The sequence below is a fragment of the Anoplopoma fimbria genome, chromosome 24 (genome assembly GCF_027596085.1).
Source record: "Anoplopoma fimbria isolate UVic2021 breed Golden Eagle Sablefish chromosome 24, Afim_UVic_2022, whole genome shotgun sequence".
Taxonomy (NCBI): Eukaryota; Metazoa; Chordata; class Actinopteri; order Perciformes; family Anoplopomatidae; genus Anoplopoma; species Anoplopoma fimbria.
In genome coordinates, this window is record NC_072472.1 from 14,806,903 (window position 1) to 14,827,483 (window position 20,581).

The 20,581-nt window shown below is 41.3% G+C and overlaps 2 protein-coding genes across 2 annotated transcripts; both read right to left on the reverse strand.

Moving 5' to 3' along the window:
- Window positions 1-357: 357 nt before the first annotated feature.
- On the reverse strand, window positions 358-13,524 carry LOC129113901 (clustered mitochondria protein homolog). Its single transcript, XM_054626383.1, has 28 exons — window positions 12,646-13,524; window positions 12,150-12,606; window positions 11,452-11,600; window positions 11,175-11,346; window positions 9,840-9,985; window positions 9,617-9,745; window positions 9,346-9,500; window positions 8,594-8,719; window positions 8,211-8,358; window positions 8,014-8,106; window positions 7,522-7,740; window positions 6,517-6,692; window positions 6,097-6,405; window positions 5,858-5,991; window positions 4,937-5,038; window positions 4,748-4,848; window positions 4,475-4,627; window positions 3,881-3,943; window positions 3,544-3,791; window positions 3,372-3,456; window positions 2,652-2,805; window positions 2,139-2,278; window positions 1,931-2,011; window positions 1,664-1,789; window positions 1,072-1,193; window positions 754-847; window positions 523-654; window positions 358-435 (listed from the first exon to the last, which is right to left on the reverse strand). The coding sequence occupies exons 1-28, from the start codon at window positions 13,522-13,524 to the stop codon at window positions 358-360; spliced, it is 4,971 nt and encodes a 1,656-aa protein (XP_054482358.1).
- A 3,243-nt stretch (window positions 13,525-16,767) lies between these two features.
- On the reverse strand, window positions 16,768-20,443 carry LOC129114020 (coiled-coil domain-containing protein 92-like). Its single transcript, XM_054626523.1, has 4 exons — window positions 20,201-20,443; window positions 19,665-19,813; window positions 19,478-19,525; window positions 16,768-17,928 (listed from the first exon to the last, which is right to left on the reverse strand). Exons 2-4 carry the CDS (start codon window positions 19,792-19,794, stop codon window positions 17,210-17,212), a joined length of 897 nt encoding a protein of 298 aa, XP_054482498.1. The 5' UTR covers window positions 19,795-19,813; window positions 20,201-20,443; the 3' UTR covers window positions 16,768-17,209.
- Window positions 20,444-20,581: the final 138 nt, after the last annotated feature.

Below are 20,581 nucleotides of genomic sequence, written 5' to 3' on the forward strand. Positions count from 1 at the left end.
CACTGCTGTATCTGTTTGTGTCTTTGAATTGTTGTTCAAAGTAGACTAACCTACTTGTTAACACCATCAATTTGCCAGGCTTTCATTTGCAATTGTTGCTCATTGTCCGTAGGCATTTTCAGGAGTTTGACAGAATACAAAGATTCTCTATTGTAACGGTCCCTTTGGTCCATAGTTCAGGGTTGTTGTCTGCAGTTCTTAAGTCTTTCTCTCCCATTGAACATCCTTTCCTTGAATTTCAGTCCTCAGGTCTGCAAAATCTTTTTCACTGCAGAGAAAGACGTAATAGGTGAGATGAACATTACAACCAACACATAAGTGGTTATTTTTGATTCCATAAGTTTACTTTTTCACTGTTCATCTGAGGTTAATAAGAATGATTCCACATGTCAGGTTGAGCTGCTGAAGGATTGTGTGAAAGCTTGGTGTGGACAACTAGAGAAAAACATAGATGAAATTAAAGTATCACACTACCGGATATGCTTGCATGCATGTGTTTGTGTGCTACAAAACCGTACAAACCTTCGGAGGTTGAATACAGGCAGGTGTGTTACTGTAGATGTGGTTGATGGCTCTCTGAAGGACCACAGCCTGCTGAGTGAGGCTCTTCAGGTACTCTGAGCTTTCCTTTGTACTGTCATGGTTCTCCCCAACCTTCACGTGTCCAACAATTAAGTCTCTCAGTTAAAATTATGAGTACATGACTTCAATATAACGACAGAAACCATGGCATTCCAGCATTTTAAAGCATACCTGGCTCTTATATATTGAAAAAGCCTCTTTCTCGTGTTGCAGAGCTGATCGAAACTCTCCTTTACTCTCATACACAGTGGCAAGCAGATGATGACTGCAGGGAAGATAGACACAGACAGGCAGTAAAGTAATGAAAACTTTTATATAAAGGAAATTAAGGAGGGTAACAGTATATGAATAGGACAATAGAAGAAACCTGTATTACAAAGCATGTCTCTAATTTTCTCAGATTGTCTGTCATTTTAATGTGTTGCAATCTTTCCGTCAGCTTCTGAAGTAAGATAACAGACGACAGAGGGGAACAACAACCCGTCTTACCTTTGTGCATGCTTCAGGGATGCAGCACCGTGGTATTTTGAAGTTGACATTAAGGCATTCTGTAGGAACTTCAGGGAAAGTTCATACTCCATCAGGCCATGAAGAACTAGACCCAGCATACTCTATTGTAGTGGAGCACAACAGGGACATAAACAGAAGCCTTTTCTTTATTTGTCACTTTTGTCAGTAATTGTGTTATTTTGTTATAAAATGGATTGTTTTTTGTATATATTGATGTCAGTGTATCTCTGGAGGGAGAGTTTGCAGTAAAAGGATAAAAAAGGCTTGTTTGGTTGACAGGTGCAACATGAACTTAAGAAAAATCTTAAAAGTTAGCTTTTTTTTCATCCTTCCTACCTAATTTGTTGTATTTTTTTATTATAAGGATTTGAGTAGTCGTTGTTAACTCTTTATCTTGGGTTATTATGATTTTTTAACTAACCAGATCCCCAACATACCATAAAGCACATATTATAGAACGTTACAAACTATCTTTAATGTCTGAAGCAGGTAGATAACATAGAAATAGATTTTTGTGCAAAAAAAAGTAGAATGATATAGAGCAACACTTTGCAGGTGAGGTCCCACTTACATCCAGCAGTGCGACCTGTGGATGGTCCTCTCCGCTCACAAGCAGGGTGAGGTACCGAGCACGATACAGCAGCTGAAGGGAGGTCGAATGCCGGCCGCCAGCAAAGCAGTACAGGGCCAGGTAAGTCTGAATCACAGATAAGAGAATAATAAATACTAAATATGACATTAAGAATGTTAAGTACGGTGTTTGTAAAATAACAACAGGGTTAACATGTTATGGTCCAACAATCTGTATGTGGATCAATGTAAAGGTAAAGGGACTCACATAGTCCTGTATGGTCTGTGGATGGTCTATACCTTGTATTCTCTCACTACTCATAACTGCCTTTTCCTGGTGGCTGAGGGCCTGTGAGACATGGAGAAATGAGGAACGTTTATGAAAGCTCACAAATTGTTGTAGGTTGATGATTCATAAGTCTGGAACCACGCTAGGTTAAAGTTCATGGTAGAAACACATTTTAATGCGCACGTACATCTGCATACTCCCCCAGGATGTAGCAGATCCGTCCCAGGAGACGCAGGCACATGGACACGTCCTCATGCAGGACACCACATACGCTGCTGAACAGAGTCAGGGCCTGGCTGATCAATTCATGTCCATCTCTGAGAAGCCCTGAGAGCCAACATAAAACACTACTGATGAGCTTTGAATGCACAAAAACATGAAGTACAGCAAATCCTGAAGTTTGTCAGAGTCTGAAGAAATTTAAATAGTTACTACGGTATTTTAAAATAATTTCCTTCTCATTCCTAAACATGACAAAAAATGACAAAATAATTCACAGTTATTCCAAATGGGGACAACAAAATGTCCATGTATGTTGTTAGTTGTGTACCAACAGTGACTTTTAAGGCTTAGACCACTTAAATGTAAAATATGTTGTTAACCCTACCTCCTGCATCAGAAACATTACCTCATGACTTTTATTAAGTGTAAACATATACACTTTATCTTAAGCGTATGTTTTTGTGTCCGCGTCTCTCACCCTGCTGCACCGCCACCTGTGCGTGTTGCACCAGCCGTGTGGCGTCTGTTGATGTAGGTTTGAGATGTTTGACCACAGGGAACATGTTGACAACATCTTCCTCACCAAACACTGGCCTGTGTCGAGTCTCAAACACATACTCCCTCAGCTGCACCTAAATACAGAGAAAAGGGAAGAATGAAAACAGCTGCATTTTAAAGCTTCATTAGCTAACGTTGCATTTTGGCTGCACCAAGTCAATGCTGGAGATAATTAAATTTTTCTTTAGGGCTTATTGGACTTCAGCAACCACAGTAACATAATGAAAGTCCTTAACTTATGTTACGACACCTGTCTTATTAAGCATCACATATGAGAAGATATTTGTTTCTCTGTTAGCTTGACAAGATGGTGGTGTGGCCAAAAAAATCTAAATATCATATCAGAATTTGAGCAGATTCAACAATTACCACAACTATTGATGAGCCCAGTTTTCAATCAAAGGAGAACTTGCTGTTTTTATTTGGTCCTTATTGCTCAACTTTGATCTATTGAATCACCTGAGATGATTCTAAATTATACAAAAGGTGTGAATTCATTGTTTACAACAAAAATGATTGACTTAATGTAAGTAATCAACTAACTACCATATTGACCTGGTGTGTCTCCCCTGAAGACAGACATAATTTATTTATTTCATAGGTAAATGTATTTTGAAGAGGAGCATGGTAGATGTCTGACCTGGATGCCCGTCTTGATGGCAAGCTCTCTCAGCAGTGAGATCCTCTGAAGGCTGTGCTTTTTTATTTCTTCATCTATATTTTCACTGGACAAAGAGAGGATGGCAGGGTAAATCCTGTTGCACATATCCAACCACACACACACACACACACACATATGCACGCACACACACCTGTCTATCGTGTGGTTGTAATAATCTCCAGCCTCAGTCCTGATCCGGCCCCAGAGCTCACTGGGGGTCAGTCTGGCCCACACACTGTCCTTCAACAAAGCGACTCGACCCCCGTGGCTCCGCCGCCGTCGGCTCCTGCGGCGAGAGAGTAGCTCATCTGAGCAGGAGTCGGGGAAGCAGGAGGAGGAGCTCAGGAGGCAGTTTAAGAAGTGACTGACAGCAGCAGAGAAAGCTGCAGGTTCCACGTCCTGCAGAGAAAATAAGATACAGTATATGTGAATATTAGAAAATGTATGAGAGGTTGCATAATGTTAATATTATGATTAGAGCACTCCACCTGTAGATAGGTCCTGAAGATGTGTTTTGCACTTCTGATGATGACTTCACTGATAGAAATTCTCTGTGAGGGAACATTTTATCAGTTATGTGATCAGGAGGATTTTAGCATCCTGACAGACAGTTGGCATCCTTTATTTCCTAGTGTTTGTTTCATGTTCTATAAAACATAAAGTTGAAATCTATTCTATCATATGACAAAAGACAGCGATCAGAGATGACTTTAGGCCTTGACCAAGAACATTGGAAATAAAAACTATTATCTTGACTAAGTCTAAGATTGAGTTGAGATGGAAAGATGAGACCACACATGAGTCTTTATAGCTGTGTACCTCGAGAGTCAAGGACAGAGAAACAATTGTGCATTTGATAATAATAATAACAATAATAATAATAGTAATAATAATATCTTAAGTAAATCCTCATCTGCTGCCTGGAACAAAACGTACAGATCTGCCGCTCATGTCAGGCCACATTTATTTAAGAAAAATGTGATTCAAATGATGGACTGGAAGTCAATGCAAAAGTAAACTCAAGAGCAGCTATGATCACTTTACGTACAGGTGTTAAGGGTGACAATAGCTGAAGCAAGTACCTTTATGTGGCTGAGTCTCTCTCTGTCCTCCACCTTGTCCAGCTCCTTCAGTAGAGTGCCCAGGTATCGCACATTCACACCCCGCTGATGTAGCACAGAGGTCAGGGTCGCTCCATCCATCAGCACTGCTGAGTGGTCAAGACAGTCCCTCAGCTACCACACACACACACACACACACACAAACAGAAACACAGGAAGCAGCAGTAGTGTTATTGATATTACGTCTTCATGCACATGATACATCTGAATGTTTTTGCTCCACACGCGGCTCACCACTGCTGGAATCTGATTGGACAGTAGGAAAGCAGCCACGTCCCATAACAACTGCGTCTGCCTCTGAACCTCCTCAACACACTCAGAGGAGAAACGAACACCTGCAGCAAACACACACTTTTCAATCAGATTGTTTTTTAAACTTTATAAACATGACCGTATGTGTATGCACACAAGTTTGTTTAATACCCGGTGAGCAAACATCAGGGTTGAAGCGGATGTCGAAGCAGGACTCACTCACTGATCCGACAGCCTCGCAAGCTTTCATGATCACATTTCTTCTCTCAAATTCTGCAAAAGTAACACATGAGTGCTTTATTAATCGACACACAATCAAACTATCCTCACCACTTTCTTTGGCCTCAATCTTTAGTTAACAATAAATATTTTCAGGTTTTGAAGATCTATGACTGTGAGGTCTTACTTAAGTAAAAGTAGGAAAATCACACAATAAGAACATTCAATTATAGGTAATAGCACTGCATTCAAACAACTAACTTAAAAACAACAACAATATAATTATTATTAAAAGCAAAATGTACTTAAAGTATGAAAAGTAATTTTTGCAGCTGAACGGTTATATATTATATCACAAGGTCATTATTTCTGATGCATAAAAATGTAAGCATCCCATATTAAGAACTCAGTAAAATCTTAATTTGCAAAAAAATAGCAACTATATCTATCAGGAAAACGTAGCGAGGCAAAAGTATAAAGAAGAAGAAAATATATACACACAAAATCATACTTACAGTAATAAAGTACTTGAGCCAATATACTAAGTTACATTCCAACCCTGGGGATGAACATCTGAACTCAGCTTCTAAGCCAACATGGATGAGAATTCCTTAGAAAACTGAAAATTTCAACATTCATATTTGTGTCTGAAAGCACCAGAACAACAACTAAATGGACCTTATGATGCCATTGTTTTACCAACTGTTGTGCCCAGAGTCATGAATTTACGGACTTTCATGTCTTATTACTCTACATCCTTTGTTTGGCTAATTTAGTACCTTCTCACTCTGAGTTTCTCAGCTTGATTTCTGTTTGTGGTAACAGAATTTCTCCTGGTTTATCATTTCACTTCATTTAGCTGGTCTTATTCACCAATATCAGCACCGGATGTGGCTGTATCCCCAGTTCTCGGCTCATTGGCAGGCTCTTTGCTTTGCTCCATGGCTTTATCTTGTTCTTCTGTTTGGATGAGATCCCGGGACGCCATCTTGACATAAATTTCATACCTGCAAAAGGAAACACAAGATTAGAGGGATGAGATGCTCAGTTCATCCTGCTGGTTTAACAGTTGCATGGTATCTGCACTTGTGTCCACATCTCCTCTTCCTCACCTGTGCTGGACGAAGGCCTCGATCAGTTCTGATCTCAGGCTGGCCAGACTGTGATGGTGTCGCCGTGGGTAACCAAAGATCTGGCACTCCTTCGGCACCTCCCTCCTCTCCTCTGTCTCTGAGAACTGGAAGTTGAGGTCAGGGGGGAAGGTCCGGAGGAGGTCCAAGATGTAGGGTCTTCCGTCATTACCCATGATGCCTTTGGTCTCGATGCCAGAGCAAAGCTCCACTGGGCTGTTGTTGTGGTCGAGCACCTGGTGACGTTGGATTCTTAGTGGTTCACTGGTTTTATCCAGAAGCTCCAGAAACCTGGAGTAATGTTGAGAAACAAAAGGGTTGCATGTTTAATGTACACTTTATTATTCTTTAAATACTTGTAAATATAACCCTTTGTGGTTTTTGTGAGTATGTTTGTGTTACCTGGGGTGAGTAAAAACAGTTTTTCCATAGTCATTAGAGCCATAGACAACACTCTGCTCCTGATTTTTCTCCAGTATCCCAGGAACGATTGTCTGAGCGATAACACGGATGCCCCGATAATCTACCACAGCTGTCCCAAGTATGTGAAGACCCTCTACGTCTACAGATGCATAAGCCTGTAGCAGAGAAACATAAGTATTTTTGTTTTAATGGCAAGAACATGGGATAAATCATTGTTTCCCAAACTTTATTGGGACAAACCATTGAAACACAATTAACAACTGGCCCTATCTATAAGAATAATTTGTGCATAAATGAATGTTCCTGACCATTTTTATTGCCATTTTCACATCCCCTTATTTTGAGTAGGAAAAAAAAGTGATTTTGAAGAGATATATGTTTAATAAATCACAACTTTGTTTTATGCATGTGTTATTGAAAGCATATTCACATATTAAATACGATGTAAATTAGACTAAATATATTAATTTAGGCTGAGTGAACAGGCTTAAATCTTTTTTTTCTCTCATACGTTAAACAAGCAGATTGTATGCATGCCTTTGATATTAGATTCAATGTTAAAAGTAGGCTACAATTATCAGAACAACACGAACATTCAGGCTTCCTCATGTGGCTCAAAGGTTTAATGCAGATATGATCTTTGAATAAAAAACTATGGAAGAAATTTGTCAAATTAATTTGGCAACCTTAATAAAATCTCCAGCGACACACCTGTTGGTTGTGACCCAGTGTTTAGGAGTGAATGGATTAGGTTTTAATCAGTATATTTGAAAGGGAAAACATTAGAAGTACAGTGGTACAGGACAATTTTTGACTTTTGAATATTGTTTTCCCCATTAAAATCCAGGTATTTGTACCCTTACAGAACTAATGAATATGACTCTGTCCTTTCGGGAACAAATATACTTATAAATGGTATGGTTTAAACAGTAAATGCATCCCAAACGCATCACAACTCATGCAGGTTTTGCTGTGAGGACCTACCTGTGTTCCCCTCAGGTCACAGATGGCAGCAGCATGAGCAGCAGTGTTGCCCCCTAGTGGGCTGTAGTGCTCAGATACGTCGAACCCGAGGCTGAAGAACAGGTTGTTCCAGATGAACATCTGCATATGAGGCTCCTCCCCAGGGTTTAACGGCATGACGTTACCGTCGATGACAGCTACAGCTCCTCGTGTTGCAGCGGCAACAAAGTCACTGTTTGTCTGGATTGAGGGATTCAAATCTTGGTTAACATTTTCTCTTCTTTGATTATAATGAAGAGCAACACAATCCGATGCGAGAGCAGGAAGAGGAAGGAAGTATCTAACAGTGATTTCATTAAAACATGGAACAGTGTAGAGGAAGTAACAGAGGACAAGAGATTTTAAACATCTGTACGCCTGGTCACTGCTTCAGAGATGACCTCACATTCACAAGTTTGCTTCTCTTATCATTAATCAAATGGAGAGGAGATGTTTAAAATCCTGTGGCTTCACCTTGAATATGCTCCTCTCTCTTTGCAGGCGCTCCTGAAGGGAGTTCCTGGGGAGTTCCCTGCATCCCTGCAGCTCCTCGTTCCAGTCCCGACTCTGTGGTCATAACACACAGCTTACATATCAGCATCACCATCACCTAGCCTTACATGCTCCATGAAACCTGTATGTGCAAAAGTGCACATTTTAATGTCTGCAACCTGCCCAGCTGTCTGCTCGTCCTGGCCCATGCGACTGGTGTGCGTCTCCTCCGCTCTGACGCAGTCGAGGGTGTGGTCTCCATGACGGGCGATCCAGGTGAACACCTGGAAAGGTGCTGCGATCCGCTCAAAAGGGTGTTGCTGGACTCTGGTTCACAGCAAGTGACAGAGAAGAATCTTTTATAAGTAAAGCTATTCTGGAAGTTAGGATTTCTGTTTTATTTAACACGTGTTACTGTCTTATATCACAAAGCCTTAACTCTAGAAATGTAGACGACTGCTATTACTGTATTTCATCCACATATCAGATTGATATTAACAGTGTTACATGTCTCTTGATATTGTTTTAGCATGTAGTTCCAGCTTGATTACAGACAGCTCACCTCTTCTTCTGCAGGGCACTGAAGGTTTTCCTGAAAGCAGGGCTGACTTGACTCAGCAGCTCAACTAGAGAGTGGCAAAGGATTTTTGGAAGTGCAGGTTTAGGGTTGAAGTTGAAGGTGGTTGACCTGGAGCGGTAAAGAGCATAGCACAAGTTGAATTCACTAAGTTTCTACTGTCCTCATCGTATATATTTATTGTTGGTTAACTGCTCTGTGGTCGCTGTTGCTCTAATAAACACTTGCTTAGTTGTGGAACTTGGAAGAAATACAACATGAGAGTGAGACTAAGGCTCTACAGTCATACTGACAGCTCTGTGGGGCCGTACTTCAGCACAGTGGTCCCTTGAGCTAAATGCTAGCATCTAACATCCTCACTATGACAAAGCTAACATGCTGACTTTAACAGTCAAAGTGTTGGACAAATTGCAACTTTGACCTGATGATACCGCTTGCTGAAAAGTGATTACATTTATTCATGACATGAACGTCTGATCCAAATTTCATGATTATTCATCCAGTAGTTAAGATCAGATACATCGTCTGGAAACCATGACTGTCTGTACAAAATCTTGAGAGAAATCAAGATATTTCTCAGGATGAGAGAAGACAATAGTTGTTAAGATATTTCAGTCTGGACAAAAGTAGTGGACTGCCCGACATTGCCATTCCTCGAGACACGAAGCTAGAATCGCTAAAAACTCTTTAATTTTTCATAGCTTAGCAAATAAATGTCTCATCAGTTTAACACTCACTGGTTAAGGTAAAAGCCTCGTGTAGATGATGTTATGTTGAGTTCTTTGTCCTCCATAGTCAGGACATTGAGGTACATTAGGTCCCCATGCATCTTCCTGTTTCCTGGAGGAGGGTTCCAGCTGCTCATGGTTAGAACCCGCAGGCACTGTAGTGGCTGTAATGATACTTTCATAAAGTCCAATTGTTGCTTCACTACAACTTAGTACACGTTTCATTGCATCTTATATATCTAACAAATTGTGTTTGCGATTGCAAAATGTGATCTCTCACCTTCCAGTCATCTCTGAGTGGCTGCAGTGGAGTTAGTGGTCGGTCCTTACATCCAGGGAGGATGTATTCTGGAGGGCTGCAGTCAGTAGACTCCTTTTCAGAAGCTCGCCTGTTCCCCACGCTGTCGCTGTCTGAAGGGATGAATATGGAGGTGAAACGTTGAATGATTACAGGCAGAAATGGTCAGACTAAACCTGAAGAGAGAAGGTAATAAGAAAATAATATTATCCTTGTCACCTCTGGTGTAAAAGGCGAGGTAAGAGAGTGAGCTGCAGTTCACTCCGTTGTATGCATCTGCTGGGTCAAGGCTCCTCAGAAGGTCACGAACATGTCTGAGATGAAGACGAGCATCACGCACTGTGTAAGAATCTGCAACAAGACCAGAAAATATGCTTTTAAATGGGTAGAAATCATTGTTGTGTTGCAATTTCCGGGAAGAAGATAAACAAATCAGTGCAGAAACATATATTAACAATACGAGACAAAACAGTGCAGTATAAAATGACTCAAGTGGAGAAGAACTTGTGTGATCATAAGATCATATGATACCCAAATCATCAAAATCAGTGGACCATGCATATATGAACTCTCAATCCAGCGTGAGCATTGTTCATTCAATGTGATTTTACAAAGCGTGAATTCTAATTAATGAATTAAAATAAACATTATTCAAAGTTACTGTAAGGAACTTTCAACTGGTCATCAAACAGTCTTAATTTAATACTTATAGCTCTACATGACTAACAAAAGTAACTGAGATCATCAGCAAGAAGATTGGCTTTGTTGATACAGTTATGCTTATTGCTTGTCATCGGTGCCACCGGGTTAGATTCCGCGTGAAATCAGATGAAATCATGGAGGTTCAGCAGAAACTGCTTTAGCTCAGACTACAGAGGGGCCTCTGACAGAAACCAGCCCACCTCTGACCGACTTAGGTCTGGCTTCGCTGCTGCCTTCAACCTGCAGTCTCCTGGAGAACCAGGACTCAGCGGGGCAGATTGTCAGACCACTATTGCTGTAAAAATGTGGTTTTCTAAAGGAAATACGATGCTAGAATCCATTACCCCTTTCGTCCACAGGGACCGACAAATCAACACAAAGTGAAAGTTCCTAGAAGTAGCTTCAAGTATTGAATTCTTAACAAAATAAACATTTATAGTTTATGTTTAAAGTGAGTGATGCATTAGATAGAAATAAGTAGTGGTGAAGTTTATTAAAGCTAAATCATACTGTGGTTTTGTTGTGTGGAGTCACAAATGATGTTGTAAACCTTCCTCGGTAAATTTAGGTGGCCATTTTCATCAAGTTTGCACAGCCTGATGAGAGTGTAACGTTTTGGGACAAGCAGAGAGAGCATCTGTCTGATGAGAGGTCAACAAAGTTCATACTAAAGAAAGGGCCTCCCTGTGATAACATGTTATGGGTCCACATGATGCGAGGTCTAATAAAACAAGACTGAAGTCAGATGCTGACAGTGTTGCACTCCAAAGTGAACGACACACTTAGTTATCACAAAAACACAACTTGTCAAGAAGAAAGAAAAGGATGAGGCAGTTACCCTCCACCACCTTGATCAGCGCTCCGTCCTGGATGCCCTGGATGGAGCTCAGCTCTGTGAGGCTGTCGAGCGCGATGCCTCCCAGCTGCAGGGAGAAGCATGTGCAATGGCAGCTCATCTCGTGCTCCATCAGCACCTGGTGCAACTCGGCTACCAACATCTGTCCCGACACCTGGGAATGGAGGAGAGTTGGAATTGAGTGGTTCAGAAAGACGTGAACATTCATCTTTAAAAAAGGTATCTTTAAAAGAAGAAATGAGAAAGAGGTACACAGAACCTGAAGCTCAAAACTTTCTTTTCCAGGAGGTTGAATTCGGACCGTAAAGTCTGTCACTTGGAGAGCAACTAAGTCCCTGAGGCTGAGTTTCCCTTTATCGGCGTCACACTGCTGTTGGCGATCATCCTCAAGACTTTGATGTGGAGGCGCTGTTGGCGGAATAGACAAAATAAAAATGTGCGGATTGAAAAAATAAAGTGAAAATAAATAAAAAAAATAAAGGAAAAAGGAAATCATGAACTGAAATGATGGATATTACGGCATATTTGAAAAGAAAAGTGAAATTTCCATCCCTTAAACAGAAAACAAAAGCTTTAAATGTAAATACTCAAATCGATACCTGAAATGCAAGTCTGAATTAAACATGTAATTGAAGAGGAAAATAGATTACGCTTTTTTTTTACCTTTTTTCCAGCCTCTATTTTGTGTATGCCCATGTTCGTAAGGTATTCAAAATTTGTCATTTGGCTTTATACTTTATCAAATTGCCATTTCGCAATATCAATCTACCATTTCAATTTACTTTTTGCTTAGTAACATTTAATTATGGCCCGAATATGTGGGTAGGCTACTTATATATATATATATAATAAAAGTAAATATGACTTGAGATATTTTAAGTCAGAATAAAATTATCCTCCAAAGCGCTGCAGTGTAAATTAAAGCAAAGATAAACACAACCAAATAAAACCACTCACCTTTAACATGTGGTGCAGCCAGAAACATCCTGTCAACTAAAAACAAGGTTTGCTTCATCTCGGCCTCTTCCTCATGTAGCGGAGCGGTCTCGCCGTTCTCGTCCTCTTCTTTCTTCAATGGATGAATGTGATCTGCATTTAAATCTGACTGATCTGTTTGGTCCTCGGACAGATCCATGTTTGTTTTAGTGTGGATAACGTGACAGACCTTTTCATTTACATTCTGATCCATCACCACAGTCTGCTGTCCCATCTGTTCATTATCCTGATGACTCTGTTGAGTCAGGTCTACACGACACTCAGCAGGGTCAAAGTTCTTCACAGCTTCGGTGCTGTTGATGCTGCATGTTGTCGGCTGAACTTCCTTCTGTGACTCAGTGTTCTCATCCATATTGTTGTTTTGTTTAGTTGGCATGACTGAGGTGAACTCTGATTTTGTTACATTCTCCTGTGTCGGCTCTGTCTGGACAAAGTCTGTATTTTCCTGAGCGACAACAGTTGTTTGTTGCAACTTAAAGACATTCCCTTCATCAGTGTTCAACTCCTCTATTACCTTTGTATTTAGTTTGGTTTTAAATATACGATTTGTAGAAGTGGTGGTCAGCTCCTCATGGATTTGATTCTCTATCGGTTCTTTCTGTTCAGCTTCCTTGTCGACATCTCTGAAGGCCAGTTTGTTTCTCTCTGTCTGTTTCTCGAAAACTTCCATGTCAGCCCAGGTTGAGTCCAACCTTTTCTTTTGTTTCTCTGGCGACATTTTAGTGACAATGTCTGGAGATGTTTGTGCCTCCAATAGCACACACACCTGTCTCTGTATTTCACGTTCTTCCACAACCACCTCTTTTGAAATACCAGTATTTTTTAGTGCGTTTACTTCTCTCTCCAGAGTCTGATTATTGAACATAAGTATTTCTGTCTGTGCCTGAACTTCTGCCTGTGACTCTGTCTGAGTATGCACCCCCATACCAATCATTGTCTCCACTTCAGTCTGTGTCTCAACCTCCGAAAACCCCTTGCTTCTCCACCTGTTGCTCCTCTCTTGTCCTTCATCTCTTGGCTCGTCCACCCTCACTCCCTCCTCCTCCTCGGACACCAGCAGACACACCATCGGCTCCACCAGAGTCACTTCCCCTCCCGGGTTGCTGCTTAGGATGATGTCAGGAAACAGGAAGTGCTCCGGTTCGAGGGAAGGGTTTTTCCCGCCGGGGGAGATGGTTAACAGATCGTCCTCAAAGTCGTCCGGCATGCTGGGAGATTCACATTCACTCTCTTCGCTGGATAGCAGAGGGGATCTTTCCGCCTCGCCCTGGGCCGGTGCATCCTTACACTTTAAGTATTTTGACAGTGCGTGACAGCAGTGGACTATGTTTCCCATGGTGCCTTTGTGCAAGAAACTGCAATACAACTGTTCAGGTGGCCTATGGGAGACAACAACATAGTGTTTATACAGGTTCAGTAATAATAAGCAACATTATTAAAAACACTTAAAAGTTGAATGAAAAGTGGTTTTATTTTAGCAGCTCAACCAGCGTTTCTATTGGTTATAATGTAGCGTTAATTTACTTGTTAAATTTTAGATGCTGCTAAGTATAAAAAAGGCTTTCTCACTGTCACATATGTGTTACTGTTTGTGTGGCATGTGTAAATGCAAGCCGCTAAGAGCCTTAGACAACAGCTGATGACAGGGAGATTATGAAGTGCTCCTGCAGTGGTGTCACCTTACAGAGGAAAGGACTTGAAACCCTTGGGGGACTAAATCCCATCAGATGGACTCTGGAATGATCCTGGATGTTTGGGAATCCTGGGACACAGATGAGAGGGAACTCTGAGCGAAAACTTAAGAGTATACAGGTACACTTATTTACATAAAAGTGTCTTAATCCAAACAGCATAATACACATAATGAGTTTTTATTAAAGTAACACACCTTATTCAAGCTCATGATAAACACCAAGGGGAAGCAGAAAGAATGTGCATGTATCTCAAACAATAGAAGAATAAAACAGCATCAAAATGGCATTAGTGTAATCAATCTATGGATCCTACCAGCCAGTGAAGACAGAAGGAGAGACTGCCAGTCTGTGTCATCTCATCCAGACTTCTGTTGCTGTTCATCCTGCTGAAATCAGAGAGCTCCCCAGTCTTTGCTCTACAGCAGGAGGCTCCCCTGTCCTTGCTGCAAAACCATGTTACACAAACTGTGTCATGTGTGTGTGTGTGTGTGTGTGTGTGTGTGTGTGTGTGTGTGTGTGTGTGTGTGTGTGTGTGTGTGTGTGTGTGTGTGTCTGCCCTTCACGGGTGGAGAGGAGCTGTGAGAGAGCGTGCAGGCCCTCTACTTACACACACACACACACATACACATCCACCCACTTAGCTGCCTACCCATTGAGGTCCAGAAGAGGGCGACCTCTCTGCCGTCGATGATGTAACTTCCTGTCTTCAGACCGGCCCATGCTCTCTCTATCAACCTTGAATGTGTGCAGGAGGTGTATAAATAGCCCAGCAGTGCCAGGATGTCTGGCTCCTCATTATATTTTGAAAACTATACGCAAATGTCTCCACAAACCCAACATCCTGGAAACCAGCCATCAGTATCTTGTCTCAGCTCCTCTTAACACACTTTCAGGCACGAGCGCTCGAACGCAGCTCTGCGGTTGTCATGGCAGCGCTGCAGCAAAAAAAAAAAAAAATTGACATTCTGAGCACAGTCTCCAAGACAACTGTGGGAACATTCTAGAATGGGACGTTTGCTAGGAGACAAGTTACACCGACTAACCGTACCACATGTCCTGTATTGGTCGGATTAATCAATATCTCCCCATGGTAGTCAATAAATGAATCAATCAAAAATGTTACTGAACCTGGATAACAGTTATTCCCTTGTATAATTTGTATTTTATGTTAATTAAAGTTGGATGCTTTGTGTTTATGCTTTTATACTTTTTGTCCAATTGCTTAAATGTGTAACATCATAATGTGTGACTTATGAAACAGACGTGGCTACTAAGTGCATTTGTACATAGTGCTTTATGTCCCTGAGCTTGGTACATTGATGACTGATTGCATCTTGTTTAGAGCATTGACTATTTCGACCTAGCTCTCCAACCTATTTTATTTGTATTTATGTTTTTATCTTCTAATTATTATAACTTATAACTTTTTGCATTGGCAAGAGGTGAAGATTGAGTGGGAGGGAGCCGAGCAAAAAATACCAAAATGTGGATATGGATTTGTGTGTTTCACTTCACTTTATGTTTCTTCCATGAAATATAACTGAAAAAAAAATGTTACTCAAAAGTAATTTTATTTGTAATTATTTCCTCAATTCATCCATATATTTCCTGTTTATTTAACAAATCACATGCTAGTTTAGATAAGTTTCTATTATTGGTTAACTGCATCATTGAAATGTTCAACCTCACAATCTAGGAAAACTAGTAATAACAGCTTTCTTTGGCCTTGTGTGTGTGTGCACAAATGTCTGCACCATTCAGTGGGCTGCTATATCATGTTGCAAAAACATATGAATTGTAGAAAAAGATGCAGATTGCAAATGAAGGACAGTCAGACTGTGAGTCATCACAATCTTCCAGCATGCCTCTCTCTTTTAATGTTTGGCTTGGGAAATTCAGTGATACATGTGTGTTGAACTGTATGTGAAAGTGTTTTCCTCCTTTTACTTCAACAAAACAGACAGATCTGGCTATATTTTCATCCCTATCAGGGTTTGGTTGTACTGCCACCCAGTGTAGGATTTGACATAAAGATTATGCGCAGCACACTGTTCCTGATCCAGAAGTTGGCTGTGAACTGTTCCGACAGGATTATGCTGATATTTAATACTGGTGAATGTTTGTATTATGTACAATTTATGGCATATTATTATCTTGATTAGTTGATAAACTATTTGGCCTGTAAAGCATCAGAAATTTGTAAAAATAATTGATAAAAAAATTCCTGTAATCATTTTCTTGAGCCAAAGGTGACGTTTTAAAATGGCTTGTTTTGTTTGACAGACAATCCAAACCCAAAAGATATTTAGTTTACAATTATCTAACAAAAAACAGCAAAACCTCACATTGGAAAAGAGGTGATTGGAGAATGTCTAGAGTTTTTTTCTTGAATATTGACATGTATGATTGATTTAATGATTGCTGTTGATTAAATACTCGATTAATTGTTTCAGCTATTGTACAATTTGAGTAATAATGTTTAAAAATGAATTATTGTTTTAAAAAAATAATAGATTTGAAAGCAGTTTGTCATATCAGCCACACAGTCCAGTTTTGCAGCAGATACTTTTACGTCATTGTAGGAAAAGCACAGGTGCAAAAAATAAAATCAATGGCTGAATTCCATTTAGCTGTGTCAGGGTCAAGGTATTGATCATGCTGGCTGACTTTCAAACTGCCATGCCTTACTCACTTGGAGAGAACAGAGCCATCACTAAAGTTATTTGTGCTTATGAAGAATTGCTGTGACACAGACAGATTGTAACTTTTTAAACACTGAGACAAAAGACAACAATACACCAGAAATAGTTCTCTGCCATTACTAGGCTCATTGCATTAAATTAATTTAATAAAGTGCAAATCATACAAAATGTCCCTAAGCCTTCTAGAGTGACTTTTCAAACCTGGAATGCAGATAGTGCAGTGAAGAAGCAGGTTGCCACGTACGTCGACAGTACACTGTGTTCACAGTATCCATGGCAAGGCTACTAATTACAGGCAAAAGCCGTGATCAACAGTGTTAAAATCAAAAGGCATCCATATGAAACGGTACCACTCTTCAGTCTTTTTTTTTTTGTTGACCAGCTCTTATCTTCACATTTTCAAAGCACCTGCTGTACCATCAATGTGACAGATTAGGTTAATACGTCGTTGTGATCACACGCTCTTGTGCAACTAACTTCTAAATATTTGACTCACTTCCTGAAATCTACAGACAATCACAAGGTTACATCTTGTCTTAAGCTTTTTTTCTAGACTAACTGCATCAGTTGTTGGTTGATCTTGGCCGAGACCTGCTGGAAGACAACTTTGTCTCTTCTATCTCCATCACAGAGCGGTTTCTCCTTCTCCTGCTCCCATGTCCACCCTCCTGTGCACCCTGCTGTCCTCGATATCCTCCCACTCGTCCTCCACCCCCTCTCCACTCTGTGTTCTGATTGGCTGGTTCAAGCGAAGGAGGCGGTATCTAAGTGGAACTAAGAACAGGGCGGGGTCGGGCATAGGTTGTGGCCTCTGCGGTGATGTCACCCTCTCCATGGGTACGCAAGCTCGGACCCTCTCCTCCCTCGTGCTGACACGCCTCTTGTGTCTCGCTTCTGGTTGGCTAGGAGACGCTGGAGGAGGTGGAGACAGAAGCCAGTCTGAGCCCTCCCCTTCATAGTCTTCATCCTCCTCACCTGCATCTTCATCATCATCATCATTCTCTTCCTCCTCCTGTCCTCTGGGTTCCTCCTCTCCTTCAGCACCAGACTCTGTGCTCTGCCGTTGCTGGAACAGTTTTAAGCGTGCGCTGTGGAGCTCGTGGCAGAGGGTTGTCGTGGTGACATTTTGGCGTTGCAGCTCTCGACTCAGCAGCGTGATCTTGTGGCTGCGACGTTTCAGTTCCTCCAGGAAATGCCGCTCTTCTTCCCTCAGGTTTCTGCCCAGCGCCGATGCCCGTGCCCGGCCGGCCCGCAGCTCCCCACGTGCAGCGACCATCATGCACTGCTGTTCCTCTAGGAGACGCTGTGCAGCCTCGCAGCGTGCTGCCAGCTCTGCTTCCTCCTCTGAGAAACATAAACAAATACATTATGGACTGAAGCTAATAAAGATACAGAAATACTGTAGATGTTGCAGAGATTACTGTATCCATTAGCATGTCATATTATTTTTTTTATTTCTACTTGATCAATCTCTCTCATATTACATTTTTCTTTTCACTGTGCCTTTCTGTGCTCCTTCACTTGGTTCATCACTCAGTGCAACCTGGCTAGATAAATACATAACACACACATATACTGTAGTACTTCCCTATCAGTGAACATAATTACTTCCCTCTCTGGAGATAAATGTCTGGTGAAAAATGCATATATATTTTATGTATATATTTGCACACATACATATATTTTTAACTCATCTGTTACAGATTAAGGTGAGTTGAGCTTTTAGCTTGAATGTGTTGAATGATAAAACCAAGACTGGACTAAAGCACTTGATGGACATGGATTAATCGATACAGCTTGCAATACACACCACTCAGAGCAAAAACATGCAAAACCAAATATATATGCAGCATTGTAGGAAGAAACAGCCCTTTAAAGTCCAACAAATAACTTCCTTATGTGTCTCTCTCTTTCTCAACTAATCTATCTAATGCTGAGCACAAAGTATGTTGTTTCTGTCACATGGATTTTTCTTGCAGGAAAAACAGAGGACATTGTTCCATCCAACTTTTTTTCCCCCAATATCAATTCCAACACCTCAAATCAGGGCATCTGCCGATACCAAGAACCGATCCAATACAAGTGGTATATTTTTCCCAAATTTTAAATCAGAGTACCTTACTGACTGGATCTCGTTTCTGACAATTTTTAGGTAAACTAAAAAACAAAGTCAGAGGGTCTGCTGTGACTGACTGAATGTAGCCAATAGCAGAAACACTGAATTACAAAGAAACTGTATTGATTGTGGATAGATTGCTACTTGAACCTTCAAAACGTTAGTATCAATGTCAATACCGATCTGTCATATTGTATCAGTGCATTGCTATACCTAACAAATATAATTAAATATTATGTAAATAAAGATAGAACATAGTAAATATAAACAAATGAGTATGTGGCGGCGGCAGCTGTGGCATAGTGGAGAGCAAGGTAGTTCTCCAATCAGAGGGTCGGTGGTTCGATACCCGGCTTCGGCAGTCGATGTGTCCTTGGGCAAGACACTTAACCCCAAGTTGCTCCTGAAGGCTTGCCATCGGTGTGGACTGGATGATGAATGTTAGTTAGAGTCTGATGGTGGCACCTTGCATGGTAGCCTGTCATCAGTGTGTGAATGGGTGAATGATATGTAATATACTACTGACTGTAAGTCGCTTTGGATAAAAGCGTCTGCTAAATGACTGTAATGTAATGTATACAATGTTATAGTAATGCAAATACACCAAAAGATCAATCTAAATTTATTGTAATAATATTGTATTTTGTCTGGTCATTGTAGCAATTTCTATCATGACTTCCTTGTGAATTCTCCTCCTCTGCACAGATTTTGTGTTTTCCTGTCCATAACTCCTTTAAATCATTCCCAACTTGCCATCAAGGAATTGTTAAGTCTTACCTTCTGTGCTTCTGTCAGGAAACCTGGAGTCCAGCTCACAGCTTAGCTCTGCAGCCATGAGGAGTAGAAGCACAACAGGCAGGCAGACAGACAGATAAAAGATAAGACAGGGTGACAGACAGACAGTCCAGTGGTTGGGTGGTGACATATAAAGAGACACAGAGCAGCAGGTCACCGTTGGACTGACCGTGACAGCGCCTCCTCAGGTGTGTGATCTCCAGCTGCAGACCCGTCAGCATGGCCAGGTGCTCCTGCTTCAGGAAGGCTATGCCTCTCTCCACACTGGCCACCTGCTGCTCCAGCTTCCCAGCATCCATGGCTGCACCCCTACACAACCTGCACACAGATGCAGGTAGCTGGATGTCTTAGGATAAGGCATCTCCCAGTACAGATGTTGTGAGTCCAATTTGAGCACCTAGATAGAGCAACGCTTAGATAGGCTACTAAGTGTCTATTCCAAATAAAATCGCGTTTATTTATCAAGCTAGAGTGATAATCCATCCTTTAGTCAGCTTGATATTCTATCTTACTCAGATTTTATGCAATCGATTCATAAGGTAATTCTCTTATAGATCTATAGGCTAAATGCATGCACTCACTTATTTATTTAACCTCATTCAGTTGTATTTCTTGCACATAAAAGCTTTCTCGTTTCTGCACCGTTGCTCACTCACATCTACCTGTAACTGTGCATTCATTCATATTCATCTGACCATGGCCTACCGTGACACTGAAGCGGTATCCTGTTCAAAGCGTCTCTCATGGATCCTCGTGTCGCCGTCTATCTCTGTCCTTTATGCGGACGGAGAAAACAAAAGACCCGTGCAAAAACGTTCTGCGTGCAAAGCGGCGCTTCACGCGTTTCTTGTGCTCCAATGTGCGCCGTTCCACTGCTGCAGCAGGCCGTCGTTCTTTCCCGACAGCGTGTATGGATCCTGCTGCAGTCTGAGTCGTAATAACCTCCTCATAACCTTCTGCTTGTACTTGCAGTGCCGCGGCTGTACCCACAACAAAGCAGTCCGGTATGAGGGGTGATCAGTGCCGCGAAGCAGCGGCAGCAGCAGGAGGAGGAGGAGGAGGAGGAGGAGCTCCATGGAAGTGATG

Excerpts from the sequence above, each read along its gene's own strand:
- LOC129113901 (XM_054626383.1), bottom strand. The coding sequence starts at position 13,524 with ATGGGAAACATAGTCCACTGCTGTCACGCACTGTCAAAATACTTAAAG. Across the intron at positions 8,720-9,345 it reads CGAGGCTTTTACCTTAACCA|GTCAACCACCTTCAACTTCA; the intron begins GTGAGTGTTAAA and ends TTACCGCTCCAG. Across the intron at positions 848-1,071 it reads TCCCTGAAGCATGCACAAAG|TCATCATCTGCTTGCCACTG; the intron begins GTAAGACGGGTT and ends TCTTCCCTGCAG.
- LOC129114020 (XM_054626523.1), bottom strand. The coding sequence starts at position 19,794 with ATGGATGCTGGGAAGCTGGAGCAGCAGGTGGCCAGTGTGGAGAGAGGC. Across the intron at positions 19,526-19,664 it reads CCTGAGGAGGCGCTGTCACG|AGCTAAGCTGTGAGCTGGAC; the intron begins GTCAGTCCAACG and ends TCATGGCTGCAG. Across the intron at positions 17,929-19,477 it reads TCCTGACAGAAGCACAGAAG|AGGAGGAAGCAGAGCTGGCA; the intron begins GTAAGACTTAAC and ends TATGTTTCTCAG.